The sequence below is a fragment of the Nelusetta ayraudi genome, unplaced genomic scaffold (genome assembly GCF_046127955.1).
Source record: "Nelusetta ayraudi isolate G7.1 ecotype Tasmania unplaced genomic scaffold, CSIRO-AGI_Nayr_v1 ptg000045l, whole genome shotgun sequence".
Taxonomy (NCBI): Eukaryota; Metazoa; Chordata; class Actinopteri; order Tetraodontiformes; family Monacanthidae; genus Nelusetta; species Nelusetta ayraudi.
Window position 1 is genome coordinate 3,630,001 of NW_027466095.1, and position 18,249 is coordinate 3,648,249.

Genomic DNA, 18,249 nt, shown 5'->3' on the forward strand with positions numbered 1-18,249 from the left:
GGGGGGGGGGCTGAAACGCTGATCTTTGAACCCTCCAGCGTGCTCAGACGCCATCTGACAACGTGACGACTCTGAGCTCCGCCAAACTAAAGTAGCGAGACCCTGCGGTTGATTGAATATTCAGCAGGTTCTCTGAACACGATGGGAGCAGAGGGACTAAAAGTCCAGCGTGCAGGATCAGACCTTAGAACATCACATCTGCTCCACAACAAATGAAAAAAAAACAACATATTTTTAAAGCCCATGAATTGATTTACAACATTCACATATACACGTGTTTGAAACTGCAGTGAAATGTATCAGTTTGATTCTGACACCGGAAAATTCGGCATCATGATTTTTTTGCTGAACTGCACAGGTTTTGACACATTATTAGGTACCTTTTTAGTCCCAGGAGCTTGTAAACAGAGAATGTACACACACACACACACACACACACACACACACACACACACACACACACACACAAAAACACTCCATCAGAATTGGAGGTATTCTGCGGACTTTGGTTGCACCTTGTGGCTATTCGAGCTGTTTCACTTTTGCTTTACCTGTCTATGGACTTCAGCCAGTCTGACCTCTGACCCCTGACATCACAACAAGGCATGCTCCTCTACCGGATATTTCCAGTCCCGGCAGATCAGGAGAACGTTAGGAACATTCTCCGGGAACATTAAGAACGTGGGGGGAAAAGACAGAATAGCAAAGAATTTCCTGCAGACTTTCTCCTCCTTGATTCTCAGCCAACAATGGAGGAAGTCTCTGCTCACTGGCTGCCCTTCCCTCTCCTCTCCCTCCCTCCTGAGAAAGTGGGACTCCCCCCTCACCCTCTCCTCCCTCAGCAGGAGCCTTAACAGGCCTGCAGCCGGAGCTGCTGCTCAGTCTGGCAGTGAGGATTGTAGCAGAGAGAAGAAGAAGGAGGAGAAGAAGAAGAGCAGCTCCACCATGGACATCAAGCTGCTAGTGCTGCTGTGTCTGCTGGCAGTGACCACGCACGTCCCGTCCTCCACCGGTGAGTCTCCACACTTTCCTTTTTTCTGTTATTTGGAGCCAAGATGCTGCTCAAAAGATGCTGGAAGGAAAGTTGATGTTGAGAAGTCGAGAAGATTTGTCCGGAGTTTTTTTTCTCACTGCTGCTGCTTGGAACTTGTCTGAAACTCGTTTCTTGTCCGTTTTAAAGTTTTAAAGTTGTTCCGTTGGTGGCCGTCCCTCAGGTTTCATGCAGCTCATTTTCACTGATGCGCAAAGTTGTGAAACTTGAGTGGAAAAAAAACTGTATGGTTTCATCCACGACGGGAAGATTTTGAAGGCGAGTCACATCTCATTTTAAAATATACATATAGTTATTTCAGACATCTGGGAGAAAAAAAAAAAACTCATTTAAATCTTTTAACAGCATTTATCTGCACCAAGAACTATGGGTTGGGTTGGGATGGGTTTTGTTGCATGTCTCTACAACATTCCTAGAGGGCGCTAGTGTGCATTATAGTTTTGCAGTGTTTTTTTGAGCAATTTTTTGTGAATTTTGAGTGTGCTGCGACTTTAAAGGGCAAGACAATGAAAATGGTGTAACATTTCCAAACCATTCTTTTTATTTTGTCCTTGTGAAGGTCTAGTCTGTGTGATTGTTACAACTGGGGTCATGATCGTGCCCTCTCTCTCTCTCTCTCTCTCTCTCTCTCTCTCTCTCTCTTTGCAGCTGTCTCTTTACCTGCACTAATGAGGCAAATGCGCAATCAGGCTGTGGCACATAAAAGGCTGCAGAAAGAGGAAGTCTCTCCCTTGCTCTTTCCCTCGCTTGCTCCCCACAGGCATGCAACCGTTGGCTCTTGTGCTGGTGTGTCGCGCTCCTCAGGAGAGGAGGTGCTCTTGATTTTGCATTGTATTTAGTTTAGCAGGCCAGCTGCTTGATTACATAAACGTAATCCTTTGTTTCGTAGACAGAGTTTAATAAATTCTTCTTTTACCTTTTCCATAAACTTTTCCTGCATTATTCACTCCCCTCCGACCCAATATTTCTTTTCTATTGTTACTTTTTGCCCCCCCTAGACTAAAGTGGGAATGTAACAGTCATACAGAAAGTTTCAGACGTTTAACATTTACGATTCTTTAGTTCTGCGAATTAAAAGGGAAAATAGCTTGCTTCCACTTTGTCAGGGGTCAAAGGTCAGAGTGGATGAAATGCTGGTCTATCCAAGGAACGTGCGGGTCTTTGTCCCATGGTGAGGCTATTTAGTATCATGGTTGTTTCGGGGGGGATGTTGAGCGATTTTTGAAAACGGTTGGGATCTCAAATGTTCTACGAATAACTTTTTGTCGTGAAGGTCTTTTCTATGTCATAATCCAAACGGGTCTTTTGCCCTGCGATAGACCTGCTATCTGTTATCTCATGAAATATGTATAGGATGCCTTGCAGCCCTACCAATGACCTTCTCTATGATTATTATTATTTATCTATCTATCCACTCATCCAACTGTTTTCTTTTTGTTGTTGTTTTAATGAAGAGGTCAGTGGGCAAAAATATACAAAGATCTGAAAAATGTGTGTAATGTGGGACCTTAAACGCACGCTCTTACTTTCTCCCACGTCTGCCCTTATCTCACCACCTTTATTAATTTTTCTTCTCCTCCTCCTGGTCCTCAGCGAAGCCCATCAGCCTGGTGGAACGCTGCTGGTGTCGCTCCACCCTCAACACGGTGCCCCAGCGCTCCATCAAAGAACTCAAGTTCCTCCACACACCCAACTGCCCCTTCCAAGTCATGTGAGTTGCTCACAAGCTTGTGTCTGTGATGCCTTTTCATGTTTGTTCTGCTGTAGGAAAAAAAAAGCTGACCTTTTTATGCAAGAAAAATGATACACTAAAGTTGAAAGAGAAAAAGTTTATGGCTGTTTGAGGTTTATTTAAGTGTATGTGTTTGGTCTTGAAGAAGTCTGAAAAACTTTTTCAGTGATGCATAAAGATCGGCTACTCTGTGATGGATGAAATGCAGTCCATGAAAATTAGATTTGATCCAGAAATGCTTCAAAAACTCCAGAACACCCAACGCCGTTTTCGTCCAGACAAGCTGACTCCGGCTGCTGGCTATCCAATTTGAGATGTGTGTAAAAGCGAGGTGTTAGTCTTAGCATTAGCGTTACCGTTGGCAGAGGAGTGAGGCATTGATGTCCCTCCATTCTTACTTGATGGAGAAAAGTGGCTGGTTGATGTTTTGTCATAATTAAGGGTCAAAGTGATTTCCTTTGTATTTCGCCCCCCTCACTCCATTGGGGTTGAAGTAGGAGGGGGACTGGAGAAAAAACAGATGGCCGAGAGTTTCAAAGGTCAGAGGGCGTTCAGAGGTCAGAGCGGGTGGCGCTCAGCCGGAACATCTCAATGGAAGCAGATGAAAGGATCCCCTACCCTGCCCCAGCCCCCATCTGACCGTGTGGCCTGGGTCACTGTTGAGATAATCTTTGCGTGGATGTAAATGTGAAGTTTGGTAATTAATGCAAGCCTTCCATAATTACAGTTAAGAGCTTCAATTCAAGAGATTCTGTGCATGTCCACTACTATGTCTTGGGTCTTCTTCTTCTCCTAATTTTTTTTTTTCTTCTTCGTCTTCTTCCTCTTCAAATAAATAAATGATCAATCCTGTCCGGTCAATAAGTTGAGCCGTCGCTTCCTGTCGTTTCAGAACAAACAGTGTTCCTAATAAAGTGGCCTCTCTATGGCTGGTGGAGGCAGCTTTAAGAGTCTCCACCGGCCACAGGTGGAGACTCTTAAAGAGACTCAGCGTCCAGCTGAGGCGAATGGAAACAGGAAGTTAAGACGTTTAACTGTTCAGTCCATCTGATCCTGAACTTCTGCCACTGCAGGATTGTGGGGCTCAGTGAAAACCTCAAAGACACCATGATCATGTGTCATTTGGGCAGTTTTTTTAATTTATTTATTTTTTTTAATTATTATTCTTTGGGACCTGCGATGGAGGACCCAAAGATGTTGGGGCCAGAGTTCAGCAGCATCTTAGATTCTCGTTTCATTGATGCACAATCAGAAAAGTCAACAACTTCTTAAAAAGGGTACTGAATGGTCTCTGCTATTATTTTGTCCGAAAGCCGCTTCGATCGTGCTCAACTTCTCTCTGCGACTGCTGAACGTCAGGAAAGGAAAAAACAGGAATCTGTGATGGATCATCGCTGCAAATCCAGCATCTTGGACTTGATTCATGACTGGTGGCACGACCTCACATTGGGAAACCCACTTAGAGCGTGTGTGTGTGTGTGTGTGTGTGTGTGTGTGTATGTGTGGGAGGCAGAAACATCCCATCTTGCAGTGAAGTCGAGTTGTGGGAGACGAGTTGGACACCTTCTCACATCCACAAAAAAAACCCAAAAAAACATAATCGCCTCAAACAGCCTCTGAGATCAGCAGAATTCACCTGAAAATATTTTGAAGGAAATTTAAAACATTTTGGAACATTTTTTTAGCGCAAGCAAGCGATGGAATTAAATATAATAAAAAAAGAAGTTGCAAATTGCAGCAACGTGACATCAAAGTTGCACTGTATGAGGATGATGATGATGATTGTTGTGATTGTGTGTTACATGTTTTGACCACCGGGTGGCGCCACCTATTGGTTGTCAGGTTTAAAAGTGTAGCGTGAGATTGAAGTGGTGACCTTTTTTTTTTGTAGCTGAGAGCATGTGATTAAACAACAAACAACACAAACATGACATTGTTCCAGGAGCAAATGGTTAAGGACAACATGGAGTTGAAACCGCCGGAAAGTTTGAAGCTAACAGGCAACGTGGACGAAAACTGCCGCGCTTTCAAACAGCAGTTCTACCAGTATGTTGCAGCTTTGGGACTTGAGATGAAGCCAGAGGCAAGAAAGGCGGCGTTGCTGCTGACGATTTAAGGGCCACAGGCCATAGAAGTATTTAACATGTTCGTGTTTGACAATCCTGGAGACAATGAGAAGTTGGATGCGGTGCTCAGTAAATTTGATGCTCACTCTTCTCCAAAGAAACAATTACATTTTTGGGCACATGCAGGTTGAGTGCCACAGTAAAAATGAGTGCACCACCTATTGTTCTTTGTTGTGAATGAGGGGCGTGAATCACTTCTGGGTGACAGAGTCTGTGAAGAACTGGGGCTGGTATAAAACGTAACGTTGCAGACACTATTTCCAACCCCCCCACCACCACCCCGTCAACAAAAAAAAAATGCCGGGACGTTAGCGCTATTTCCAGGCAACCAGTGCCCCCCCCCACCCCCCACCGGCACCGCACCATGGCCCGCCGACATGATGCAGTTCCGTCATGTGGCCCATTGCTAAAAAAGTTTGGAGACCACTGGTCCAGAACATCTCAGAAGTTTTCAAGGGTTTCAGTGTGTTGTTCTTCACAAATAAAATACAGTTGAAGGAAGGTGCCCGACCAATTGCGCAATGCAGCACGCAGAGTTCCTGCTCCATTGAAAGACGGCCTAAAGAAAGAGCTGGACAGAATGATAATGTTAGGAGTGATTAAACAGGCTAATGAGCCTGCAGACTGGGTCAACTCAATGGTCAGCACCAAGAAAAAGAATGGACAGTTGCGAATATGTTTGGACCCTAAAGACCTAAATGAAAACATAAAGCGTGAACATTCACACATCAAGAAATCATCGGTGAAATGTCAGATGCTAAGTACTTCACCAACCTTGACGCCTCACAAGGCTGAGACTGGAAGAAAGCAGCACAAAGTACTATACCTGTAATACTCCCTTCGGTAGGTAGTGTTTTCTCGGACTGTCTTTTGGAATAAAGTCAGCAGCACCTGAGATATTTCACGGAGCGATGGAGCAGATCATCGAGGAGTTCGAGTCTACATTGATGACATCATCATCTGGGGGTCCACAGCTCAAGAGCATAATGGCATAATGAGAGGCTGTACAGAGTGATGGAGCGCATACAAAAATATGGACTAAAACTCAACAAGAGTAAGTGTGAGTTTGGCTTTCAATAAATTCTCTCCATGGGTGACAAGCTGTCTGCAAGTGGAGTCCAACCAGATCAAAGCAAAGCACATGCAATACAGAACATACCAAGGCCCACTGACAGTACAGGCGTCCTACGCATCACGGGCACGGTCGAGTTCATAGGCAAGTTAATTCCAAATCTAACAGCAAAAACATTGTGCATCCGGAAGCTTCTGTGCGGGAACTGTGAGTTTAAGTGGACAGTTAAACATGAGCGGGAGTAGCAGGAATTTAAGAATACACTGACCACAGTACCAGCATTGTCATTTTATGTTGTAATTCCTTTTTTCTCTGAGGTTACTGACGGTCGTGGAACAAAACCAGCTGGAATGTTACAGGATGAACAGCTGACCAATCAGATGGAATCTCTGTAAAGTTAATCAGTGGAGCTGCAGATAAAACACTCTCTATGTATACATTTACATATATTTCTCAGTGCATCTTGGACTCGTCCCTCATCCCGTGCTGCCAAAAATGCTCCATCACTATCTCTCCTCCTCCTCCTCCTCTGCTCCCTCGCCTTCCTGCCTTCCATCAACGTCGCTGGCGGAGTCGAGACCAAACTGGAGGCGTCCCCAGCCAAACTGGGATCAAAGTTGCGGCAGATGAAGTGACTGTGATTAAGTGACGGGTTGTTGTTTGCGAACGAAAACAGAGAGTGTGAACAAAGGCAGCCGGCTCCTGATTGGGGGCCGTTTTTTCGGGGAACCAATTGTGTTTTGTTTTTTTGTTTTTTTTTGGCAAAAGTGACAAGTGATCGGTCAAGATGTGTGGCGCCATCTATCTCCATCCATTGGTGTATGAATGTGTGTGCGAATGGGTGAATGAGAGGCCTTTGTGCGCGGTCCCGTGAAGGTGCTGGAAAGCGCTATATAAGTGCAGTCCATGGAGTCCATTGCTGTGTCTCAATTCAGGGTCTGCACCCTTCAGACCGAGTGTCCACCGTCTGAAGGAAGCGTTCTTCGAGTACCCAGCCTCGAAGGACGGACCAAACCCCGCCTCCCTGGTAATCACACGGGACGGTCTAGCCTCCGGCGTATTTCCTTGTTTCGTCACCGCCGTACCCTCCTGCTGGCCAACCCCGGAAGTGACGTTTTTATAGCATCAAGCTAACCATTGGTTCGCCATCTAACGATGCCATTGGCTGATCAAATAAGTAAAATCCTACGTTAAAAATTGGATACTTTCTGTGAAACTTCAATACTTAAATGTATATGTTGTGTCTTTACCAGTACACGCCGCTAATTTCAGCTGACTTGATGGGATACATAAGTACGCGAAGGATAGTAGCGGTGCATCCTTGGAATCGGCTAAAACAAGTGCGTATTTCCGACCACCCTTGGGAATTGGGACAAGCCTTCGCGCAGTGCGATGACGCAAATTCCTTTCAAAATGCGCACTTCAAGGATGCAGACCCTGAATTGAGACACAGCACATATCTGTCGGTGATTTGTCAGGCATTCTCTGCGGGCCTAGACTTACTTAGCAAAGTAAATTTTCTCATATAAAAGATCATAAAGTCATTCTCCATAGTTTGGTCTTTTCACGTCGGAAAATATCCACTTGGTCGCATTGCTTCCATTGTTGTATATTACAGAAGAGTTTTTGTCCAATCATGTTTCAGCTGGCTTGTCATGGCTTGGCAGATTTCACGTTCCTTTAAATCTGAGGCCTTCGGAATCAACGTAGCAGGCTCCTGTTCGCTGTAAGTGAACCGAACCACAGTCAGTTGCGATAGGCAATCAGATCTCAAACATATGAAGCCATGACCAGCTAGCCGGCTTTATACTGAACTTACATGGAAGCTTCCTGTGATTGGAAAAGCCCTGAGAACCCTAACAGACTTAACTCAAGTCGGAGATCCAGTTGCCACCGTGGGGAACCCACGACGGCTGAAGGAGAATGTGAAGATTTAGTTGCCGAATCATCTGCAATTTGAAATGTAAATAACATGCTGCATTGGCGCAGCAGCTGCAGCAACACGAACAACTGTTAAACAATTTAAGAGTTCAATAGTTTAATTTGTCGTCGTCTCATTGGTCTCGCATATAAACCGGCGACAATGCGCAGTAGTTTATTGGATAAGTTTGGAGTTTAAGGTCACAGAGTGTAGCTTTGGGGGACTTATTCAAACTTTGTTGAGGAATTTCTGAAAATCTCCCAATTTGTAACTTTTGACAGTATCAGTGGCCTCAGTTGCATCATCTTAATTATGATTGAAATGCTGCGGAAACTGTGTTGTTTGACGAGGTCACCTGTATGACGGTGATGCAATGTGTAAGTGTGATTCTGTATGTTGAGGGTGTTATGAAGTGTATTCATTTTGTATATGATATAAATATGATACCACTGATGGCCTTGATGTGAAATGCACGTCCCGCCACTGCTTCTCACTTATCTTCTGTTATGCCCCCCCAAAGAAGAAATCCCCCCACCACCACCACCACCACCACGTGTCACGTGAGTAGCAGCCAGAGTATACGAGTCTGCAGAGCGGTGGTAATGTCAGCGGTGTGGACTTACTTCAAGCTTCACAAAGTGAAAAGCAAAACAGCATAGAAAAAAACATGTTTCAAAGGGTGGCAGCAGCATGGAAACTTCAACACTGTGAACTCGATCAAGCATTTGCGGGGAGCATCATGGAAAAGAATATACCGTATTTTCCAGACTATAAACCGCTATTTTTTTCCCCACGCTTTGAACCATGCGGCTTATGCAAAGGTGCGGCTTGGAAGTGGATTTTACTTCACCCGCCAGGGAGCGCTTTAGCAGGAAGTGCTAAAGCGACAAGGTGATGAACAGTGACAGGTGGTTTCTGGGTTCAGTGTTCATGAAGCGACTTTAATGGTTGCAGTGCGCATGAAGAAAAAGTGACAGCGGTTCGATGTGTGTTCAGTGTGTTCAGTGCGCAACTTTTCTGTTTTGGCTCTCGTCTGTATGTTCTCTTGTCTTTATGCGCTCTGTCTTTGTGAGCTTTGGTGCATCCCCCTTAAATTTAGCTGGTGCGGCTTATATTCAGGTGCGCTTTATAGTCCGGAAATTACGGTACACAAATGACGAGCGCAAAGCGGAAAAGTGAGCCACAACAAATACTACAGGAAACTAACGAGAAGCACCAGGAACTCCCCCAAGACAGCAACAAGGCTAAGCTGATAATAGATTTTTTTTTCTTTTGTTCAAAACCATAATCTACGTAGCTGCAGGCAATAATATTGCGCAACCCATTCACACCAACTGGAGTAGGCTATGAATGGGCTGTGAATTGGGATCGCTTCTTTTTTTCAGCGGCAAACGGAAATGGCTGAGGCTCCTCCCAACTCCCTCCTGTGCTGAAACAGATGACTGTTCATGGGGAAGAGATCTTGATGGGAGATGGACTTGGCAATACGAAGGCGGAATTCTTTACAGTTAAATTTGACCTATTTACACACCTGGAATTTTAGAGTCTTTCTTTTATGAAGAAACAGGACACATGAAGGACTTAGAATTCCTGTCACGTCATGCCAACTAGAAATTGACATGATGTCATGTGTGGTGGCACAAGAAGCATCACTATCCTGAGTTGTACTTATTTTATTTTATTTTTTTATCTGCGTTCCCTTTATTTATTTAATTCCTTTGTAAAAGTCAGCTGTCCTGCACTTTATTGATTGTTTTAAACATTCATTCAGCTTATTCCTAATGTCTATTTGTGCAAAGCATTTCAAACTATGTGAACCATGTACTTTTTTGAAACCCTGCTTTAAGTTATGATTTACCATTACTGGTGAGCCACTGGCCTGTGATGCTTAAGGTCCTTAGCACTGCGGGAGGCGTACTTTATTTTTCTGAATGAAAGCTGGTAACGCTGGCTTCTGCAAATGCTTTATCAACTTCATGGTGTTGAAGTTTCCAGTGCTGCTGCGATGTCATAGTTGTTTGTTTTGTTTAATTGCTGAAAGGAGAAACAGGATCAATCCCTTGAAGCTGAGGCATTTAGTTTTTTGAATGACAATCTTGGCTAAACTCAAAATATTCAAGCGAACGCTGTTTTTTGTTTGTTTTGCAAATCTTTGTTTTTATCTTTTGACGTTTTGTTGATGTGTTCTTTCACTTGCACTTAGTTATGTGGGGGATGGGTGTTTGTCTTGGTATTTAATATTTATTTTTACAGCACTGTATTCCATGTCGAGTGTGCACAGTATAATGTTTTTAATGTCTAATGTTTTTGATATCATGAACGTTATTCATTAATTTTAGCACATCATTTGGTCATAAAATAATAGCAGCAACAAAAATATCTTAGGATCTACTTAAACTGGCTGAAAAGAGACAGAATTCCCGTCGCTGCTGTGATTCTCTGGTGAAACTCGCCACTGATTTCTTACACATCTGCCCCACCTTGCAGTGCCAAGCTGAAGAACAACAGGGAGGTTTGCATCAACCCCGAGACCAAGTGGCTGCAGCGCTACCTGAAGAAGGCCATCAACAAGTAAGAAAGAGAAACAACACAATCTCTTTATCCGGCTATTTCTATATTTTTAAACACTTTTCCAACTCCTTCATTCTGTCTTAATGTCAAAATGCATCTTTGTTGTGTAGACATTTTTTTGGGGAGTGGCACTCGGTCGATGTGCTTCTTCTCAGACTGACAGTTGTTTTATTTATTCATTTCTGAAGCAGATTTTTCAGACGCATGTGAAACCTGAGAGTCACTGGACAGAGAATCATGCAGGAGAAACTGCACAACCAGCGCTTGTGTTTGTTGTTTGTCGTGTGCATTTGTATGTGATTGTGTGTGTGTGTGTGTGTGTGCGCGTGTGTGCTTTTGCGTGCTTGTGCGTGTATGTGCAGTGCGGCTGCTCTCTGTCAGTGTCCCCTCTTTCATGTCGGACTGCAGTCGCTCATTCACTGTGTGATGTTGTTGCCAGCGACCGGAGACACGCAGCCGATTAGCTGACGTCAGACAACAGAATCTTTGACTGAAAACAAAGGTTACATCTATGCTTTGTGTTGGCGACTCCTGAACTGACCACTGACCCTGCAGATTCAGTGCCTAACCTGCCGATTCTGTTGACAATACTGTGACTGTGGAATGTCACTCACTTCCTCACCGACCTCCCATTAAAAAACAATTCTTCGCTCGTTTTCTAAAAGCAGGAACAGCAGCATCTGGAATCAGGAAGTGTCAAAGAGAGACCAGCACGATGTAACGTGTTGTCTATACTTCGCTCAGTTTATTTAAACCAGGGGTGGCAAAACTTTATTTGCAATGGGCCACATGACAGAACTGCATTGTGTCGGTGGGCCACGACAGTTTTGTTGACGGGGGGGCTGATTGGAAATAGCGCTAACGCCCTACGTCGCTGTAAAGGACAGATAAAAAACATACATAAATACAGCTCAAATGTCCGGGACATCCCTGAAAGGCTCATGAATGACCTTCATTGTATTCATTTGTCCTTGTTCTCAGGGTGAAGAAGAGCAGGAGACAGGCAGGAAACAACAAGCTCCATTGAAGACGTGCCAGCACCCCCTGCTGCCAACCCTGTATACCTCACTATCACTGCTATGGATGTATGTATATAACCACGTTGTATATACCCGAGCACTTCTCTGGACCACTGGCACATAAGAACTGCACCGCCAAAACAACAACAACAACAACAACAAAACTAACAAGGCAACAATACAACAACAGCAGCAGTAGCAATACCAGGTTCCCCCGGGAGACCCACAACTCTAACAAACACCACAACTCTACGCTAACCTACACGGGGAATTCCAAGACTCGGTTCCAGCTTCCTGTGTGACACGCAAGGCCTTGTTGGATAACCACCATAACCGTAGCCGCCTTCACGTCCTGTCCCGCTGACGCCCGAAGAGACGAGCGGCCGCGAGACTTCCTGTTTGGAAAGAGTGCAGAGACGAGTGAGTCTGGAACGGATGGAGGGTGTGAAACAAAAGCCTCCTTCACTTCACTGATGGATGACGAGACTCAGCTGGCAACAATGTTGCTGTTGCTGCAGGGCTTGGCTGCGAAGGTCAAAAGGTCAATGTGGAGTTTGACGGTGAGTGGGGAAACATGCAAGGGAACCAATCAGTGATGGCCTTTGCAACAGACACACACACACACACACACACATTCAAGAAACAGGCGCAGACGGTGCTAAATATTCCGGATAAGCCAATGGAAAGAAGTTGTTTTTTCACTGCATTTTATGCAAAATTGATGGAAATGTTGTGTCAAATATACATACATACATACATACATATATATATATATGTATATATATATATATATATATGTATATATATATATATGTATATATATATATATATATATATATATATATATATGTATATATATATATATATATATACATACATATTCATATATATATATATATATGTATATACATACATATTTATATATATGTGCACATATATACCAGTTGCAAACTATGTTAAGCGCTGTATGCAAATCTGATATAAGGCTGAGTGTATTTTCTGCCAAGGGCCAAACTGTACTGATAAAGAATACGAAGAAGTGAGACTGAAGAACTTTATTTTTTTTCTACTAACTGGACGTATCAGTCAGCTATCATCAAATGTTTCTATTGTGATGCAACCGCATAAAAAAAACAACAACATAAAAAAAACAACAACAGCAGAGGAACCTCAACAAACACTGATATGAGAATGTAGATGGACCAGCATTACACACTTGGTATTGTAAAATAGAGGTTAAAGGAACAGTGTGCAATATTTAATGGAAGAAAAATGGGACTGATTGAGTTTTAGTAAAAATGAAAAAAATCTGGCCCCACAGCTTGTGGGTCTGTTGTGTGTGTGATTTTGAAAAAAAGAAGCAGGACGAAGCATCAAAAAGTGGTGGTTAGCATTAGCACCATTACAATACACTTTCCAGCTACTGGATGCTGCTGAGTCTTGCACGCTTGGCCTTTAAATTTGACGGTGGAAGATCAATGAGTGACTGCAGTGTTTTACGTCAACACCGACATCAGCTGTCCCATCGCTCACACAGGAAACGTGACAACACTCAACTTCCTGTTTGTCACCGTACCTCTCGATACTTGTGTCTTTGAAACTATTTTTTTATTTTCGTTTTTATACTTACCAACTGCTTCTCTAGTTTGCTGTATGTCTTCAGCTTCTCAGTGTGACTGGCTGACTAACTGTGCTTCATTACAGTTTTTCGCAAAAGAAAAGCGATATTTAAAAGATTTCGACATGGTACAATTGCAATTTGCAGGTGTTTCCGTTGAAGGGTGTGAAGTGCATAAACTGTAATTCTTGTCAAATCTCGTCCCGTAAGATGAACAAGAATTAGGTTTGCTTTTGTTTGTTTACTGCAAAGAATGTTTGTTATATTTTTTTCTCTTTGATTAGTTGTAAAAAAAATATTCTGTTTTCTCCTCTGTCCAAACGTAAAGCGCTGTTTTCACTTGAAGCGAACTGGTCACGTGACCCCATACGTCACGTCCAGTGGCGCGTAAATGCATTATACTTTTGCGATATGCCTGTGTATCGACGTGTCTGGAAAAACCACCTCACGAGTGTAAAAAACTTTTAGCGATATTGGAGAGGTTTTTCGAAATGTAGCCGTTTCCATGACCAGGTTTTGCGCAATTCTCGGGGTGATGGAAATGCAGCTACAGACTGACTGATTCACTGAGTCACTCACACAATTACTGACAACGCGCTCCAAAATCGACTTTTCAGGCCGGTGGTTGTCTAATTTCCTGCCGCCGGTGAAGAGTTTGAAAAAGAGGAAATGAACACGTGAGGCACATTAGCAGCAGGCCTGTGGGATATTTTAGCACCACATAATTGTTAAAAAAAAAGAAAGAAAAGAAAAATTCATTTGTTCTGCTTCATCACTAATCCTGGCCGCCACACGAGCTCTGCTCATTTTTTATAATCCGTCAGCTCTAATAAGTCCGACCATGTAGAGCCAATTCATTTTATAGTACAGCTTTGACCTCTGACCTTTGCGTGGCGATACGAGGGCCATGAGACCGAGACTGGACGTGGTCCAGCAGGTTTCGCAGGGGTGAATTTTGGAAACTTTGGGGCTTTTTTTCCCCTGGATTCCTGAACTCAGCTGGGACCGTCGAGGCAGCGACTGACAGACTCCTGAAATGTTTATTAAGAAAGCATTTATATTGACGCGTTCACACAGACTGAGGCCTCAATTTACTGTCTGAAATATTCTATGGTGAAAGAAGATGATATACGACAAGCCAGCCACGGCTAATAAAAAAAAGGCCAGCGGGCTAATTAGAGTTTGCATCAGCGGTGAATGAGACGCTGGGGAGCCGTTCGAGTCTCACTGACGGATGAAGAGACACATGGAACAGCGAGACGGAAAAAAACAACAAGAGCAAAGATTTCAGGGGCACGGTCACACGAGGTGTGGTTCCAGCGAGCATAACACCGGTTAAAAAAGGCCTGACTCTGTTTACAGAAAACCAGTACTACTCATTCTGTTTTATATTCTCCTCCCCCCCCCCGCGTGAGTCGGGAAGATGGCAAGTTTAAATTGTCACACGCAGATGTGACAGTGGCGGTCCGGTCACTATGCTTCCAAATGATCATGCGCCCTGGCTACTTGGCCAAAGGGGAGATACCTTTTGGCTGAATGGTTAAAGCGTGCATGGCTGTTACTCGGGAGTCTGGGGTTGGAAGCCCGCCCGGGCCCTCTGCGCCTTGCCACACAAAGACAACACTAGATGGAGCTTTTAGGTATATTAAATGCTACATTGTTCACAATATAAACAAGTTGTGTTGTTATCATGTGACGGCAGCATCTGCTAACATTTAAGTTACTGCTAATTAAATCATTTTTAAACAATTTTAGCTTGCTTTCCCCACTACTGCTGCTAGCATCAAAGCTAGCTAGCTCGTTGAACCATGGGTGTATTATAAGAACTGGATACCAGACTGGCAATGTGGTGGCACACCAGGTACTGTAGCAAAAAAAAAAAAATATGGTCCCCAAAAGCATTTTCCCGATAGACTGCAGTACAAAAATAAACGCCTTCACGGCTCGCTGCTGCTGTGTGAAGAGAGTCAAAGAAACAGCAGCTAAACATCATTTACCAGAAAACAACTCCAGTCACAGCTTTGTTTATTAGCATTTGCGGAGAAACATCAAAGCAGTGGGGAAAAAAGGGGGAGTGGGATTTGACAACATCATTCACGGATGGCTTTAGGGGGACGTTGAGGACAAAAAGCTCCCACTGATCCCAGAGTCGTTCGGTCACTGGGCCCTTTGTTGTTCAGTGGACGAACTCTACTGCCGGCACTTAGCGGACAAGCACCATTAGCATTGTTAGCAGAAGGAAATAAGTGGAAACTCAGCCGGCGCTCTGACGTTTCCCCCCCAGAGGCAGAAAACACTTTTCCTTCACTGTAAAATGTTGGACAGCTGCTCGGTGAGGTTTCACAAGTCCACGGATTGACCACAGATTGGAGGCTTATTGTATATATATATATATATATATATATATATATATATATATATATATATATATATATATATATATATATCCACCGGGCAACAGAGCAGAACAGAACACAAGTGGAACACAATCCAAACGACCGTTACAATACTAATCGGCCATTCTCTCTCTGAATGCATCATCTTGGTGGCTTCACTCAGAAGAAAAATGTTGCGGCAGTTTGCGTGTCAGAAGTTTCTTTTAAAAAGCCCAATTTGATTGATGAATTTGCCCCTAGAGCCGCAAGGAATCCTAGGGGAAATATGTTGTTGTGTGTTGCAAGAATTATGTTGTGTGTAACATTTTAAGTGCGAATGTGTGAGTGTATGTGTGTGTTAGTACATTAAAGGGAACGTTTCAAGTACGTTATGTGCCAATGTTTACGTTCGCGGCTGTTTACCACCATGAGTAAGCGTGGACTTGGTTCTTAGAAGCTGGCCAGTGGCATTCTCGGTCGTGTGTAAGTCAATTTTTAACAGCGCTTCTTAAATAGCTACCGTGTTGTGTGTAGTATAATTTTACAGTAATTTCCGGACTATAAAGCGCACCTGAATATAAGCCGCACCAGCTAAAGTTAGGGGGAAAAACAAATGTGTACATCAACAAGCCGCACTGGACTATAAGCCGCAGGTGTTTCGCCAGGAAACGGGTCCGCGGAGCGGATCGGTTCGGCGGCTGCGAGCCTGCGACTCTGGACTCGCACCGCGGATCCTGTTTGCCGGGTCCCGCTGGTCACCTCGGTTAATTGGTATGGAGTCGGACCAGAACTCGACAACAAGAGCAAGACAAGAGAACATACAGACGAGAGCGCGAGCGATCTTGCCAGATCGACTGCCTTTAACTTAAAAGCTGCATCATATGCAATTCTTCTTTCTTTTTTTCCATAATGAGGGTTTGTGCATGAAAACGTCCTTTGCGCAAACTGTCCTGCTCTCGTTCTGTATTTGGTTCCACTTTTGCTTTCGTTGTTCACGCGAACTGCCTGTCTCACTCTTTCCCGAGTCCACCCAAAAATCCATAAATGGAGAAGGTCCCCTAGTGGCCGTTAGCTGAACCGCAGGGTTCAAAGCATGGGAAAAAAAAGTAGCGGCTTATAGTTCGGAAATTACGGTAAAATCAAATCTATTTAGACGTCAGAGGAGCATGACGGAAATCTTTGCAACTTCATCGATCAAAATGACCGTTAACGATAAAGTCTAGTGTGACGCTGATGTACACACACTACTGTTCACAAGCTTTAGGGTCACTGACTGATTTCAGCATTGAACTCCATGTTAAGCAGCCTCATGAAATAATCTACTGCAATGCTTTAGGAACATTACACATGCGGGAAAATCAGTCAGGATGTGCTGAACACATTTTGGGATGGCTTTGACGGTTGTTGCCTTGAATGTCTAACTGAATGTGATTTTAGAGAACGAATGTCAAGTGTGCAATGTACGAGTACAGAAGTTCAACGCTTTAAAATTGCCCCCCCCCGAAAAGTGAACATTTCCTCAATTCTCTCAATCACGTTTAGTTAGACATTGGAAATAGTTTTCAGTCAACACTGAAATGTTTATGTACATTTGCACGTCTAGATTATAGTGCACTCATAATGACTGCAGAGCATTCAAGATCATTATTACATAAAACTGCTTACAATGGAGTTCAAAGCAGAAATGAGTCAGTGACCTACAACTTTTGAACAGTAGTGTGTGTGTATATATATATGTATATATATATATACATATATATATATATATATATATATGTATATATATATATATATATATATATATATATATATATATATATATATATATATATATATATATATATATATAAACATATATGTGTGTGTGTGTGTTTGTGTGTGTAGGCCTTTCTACTAACATCCACAGCACTTCCACATCTTGCTCGCACCATCTGGTAACAGACGTCACAGCTGCTCTTCTTTCTCTTGAAACAAACTTCCAGCTACTTCCAGTAAGACATCACATTCAATAGGAGCGGATTCCTGCTGGTTGAGGTTCACTTGGCCTTCATACAAGCCCAATTGCAAAGTTCAGGTTGTGAACTTGCTTTCCTTGGGAAAAAAAACTAAAAAAACCTAAAAAAAATCATGTGTTTCATATGTTCACGTCTCCCACGGCCTCATTTTCAAGGTGCGACAATAAACGCAGTGCATGGACGAGCAAGCAGGTCAGGCTGGAGGTCAAAGTTCAGACACCCGACACATGGCAGGAGGCGGGGATTTTAATCAGGTCCAATCAGAGCTCAGTATGCAAAAAACAAGGGTTGAGGACTTGTTCATGGATTCATCACAGTCAGATGTGAACCAAAAACCGCCCTCATAGCTACTGAGTTATTGTTTTATGAAAGCAGTCATTTCAGTGCGTGAGGTCATGGGGTCAAATCCCCTAAGGGGCTGTGGAATTTTAATTTTTTTCCATTCCATCATTACTGACATCACACTGAGTTTTGCATGATGTCTGAGTTTCACAGTCGGTTTCATCAGATGAGTCGTTTGAAGAAGTTTCAGTTGAAGGCGCGAGCCCTTCCTTTGACTCGTCGGTCTGCCCGCTGGAGGCAGGAGGTATGACGTTACAGGCAGCAGCTTTGGGGCGATGGAAAGAACTTGGATGGAAAACTGAAGAAGAAGAAGAAGAAGAAGAACAGAGCTGTCAACTCCCACACATTGGGTGTGAGACTCACGCATTTGACTTGTTCCTCACGCTCTCACGCCACACCTCGGATTT

The 18,249-nt window shown here is 43.5% G+C and overlaps 2 protein-coding genes across 13 annotated transcripts in view; one reads left to right on the forward strand and one right to left on the reverse strand.

Moving 5' to 3' along the window:
* LOC142894831 (uncharacterized) overlaps positions 1–18,249 on the reverse strand; it is a 450,316-nt gene that overhangs the window by 349,436 nt on the left and 82,631 nt on the right. The gene's annotated exons all lie outside the window — the stretch shown is intronic.
* On the forward strand, positions 897–12,531 carry LOC142894842 (stromal cell-derived factor 1-like). The gene is made up of 4 exons (XM_076035664.1): positions 897–1,012; positions 2,645–2,762; positions 10,390–10,473; positions 11,455–12,531. Exons 1-4 carry the CDS (start codon positions 946–948, stop codon positions 11,498–11,500), a joined length of 315 nt encoding a protein of 104 aa, XP_075891779.1. The 5' UTR covers positions 897–945; the 3' UTR covers positions 11,501–12,531.

What these genes read in the sequence shown, in the direction of transcription:
- LOC142894842 (XM_076035664.1), top strand. Translation starts at nt 946, where the DNA reads ATGGACATCAAGCTGCTAGTGCTGCTGTGTCTGCTGGCAGTGACCACG. An exon ending in GCACGTCCCGTCCTCCACCG is followed by an intron (nt 1,013 to 2,644) that starts GTGAGTCTCCAC and finishes CCTGGTCCTCAG; the next exon opens with CGAAGCCCATCAGCCTGGTG. An exon ending in AACTGCCCCTTCCAAGTCAT is followed by an intron (nt 2,763 to 10,389) that starts GTGAGTTGCTCA and finishes CCCACCTTGCAG; the next exon opens with TGCCAAGCTGAAGAACAACA.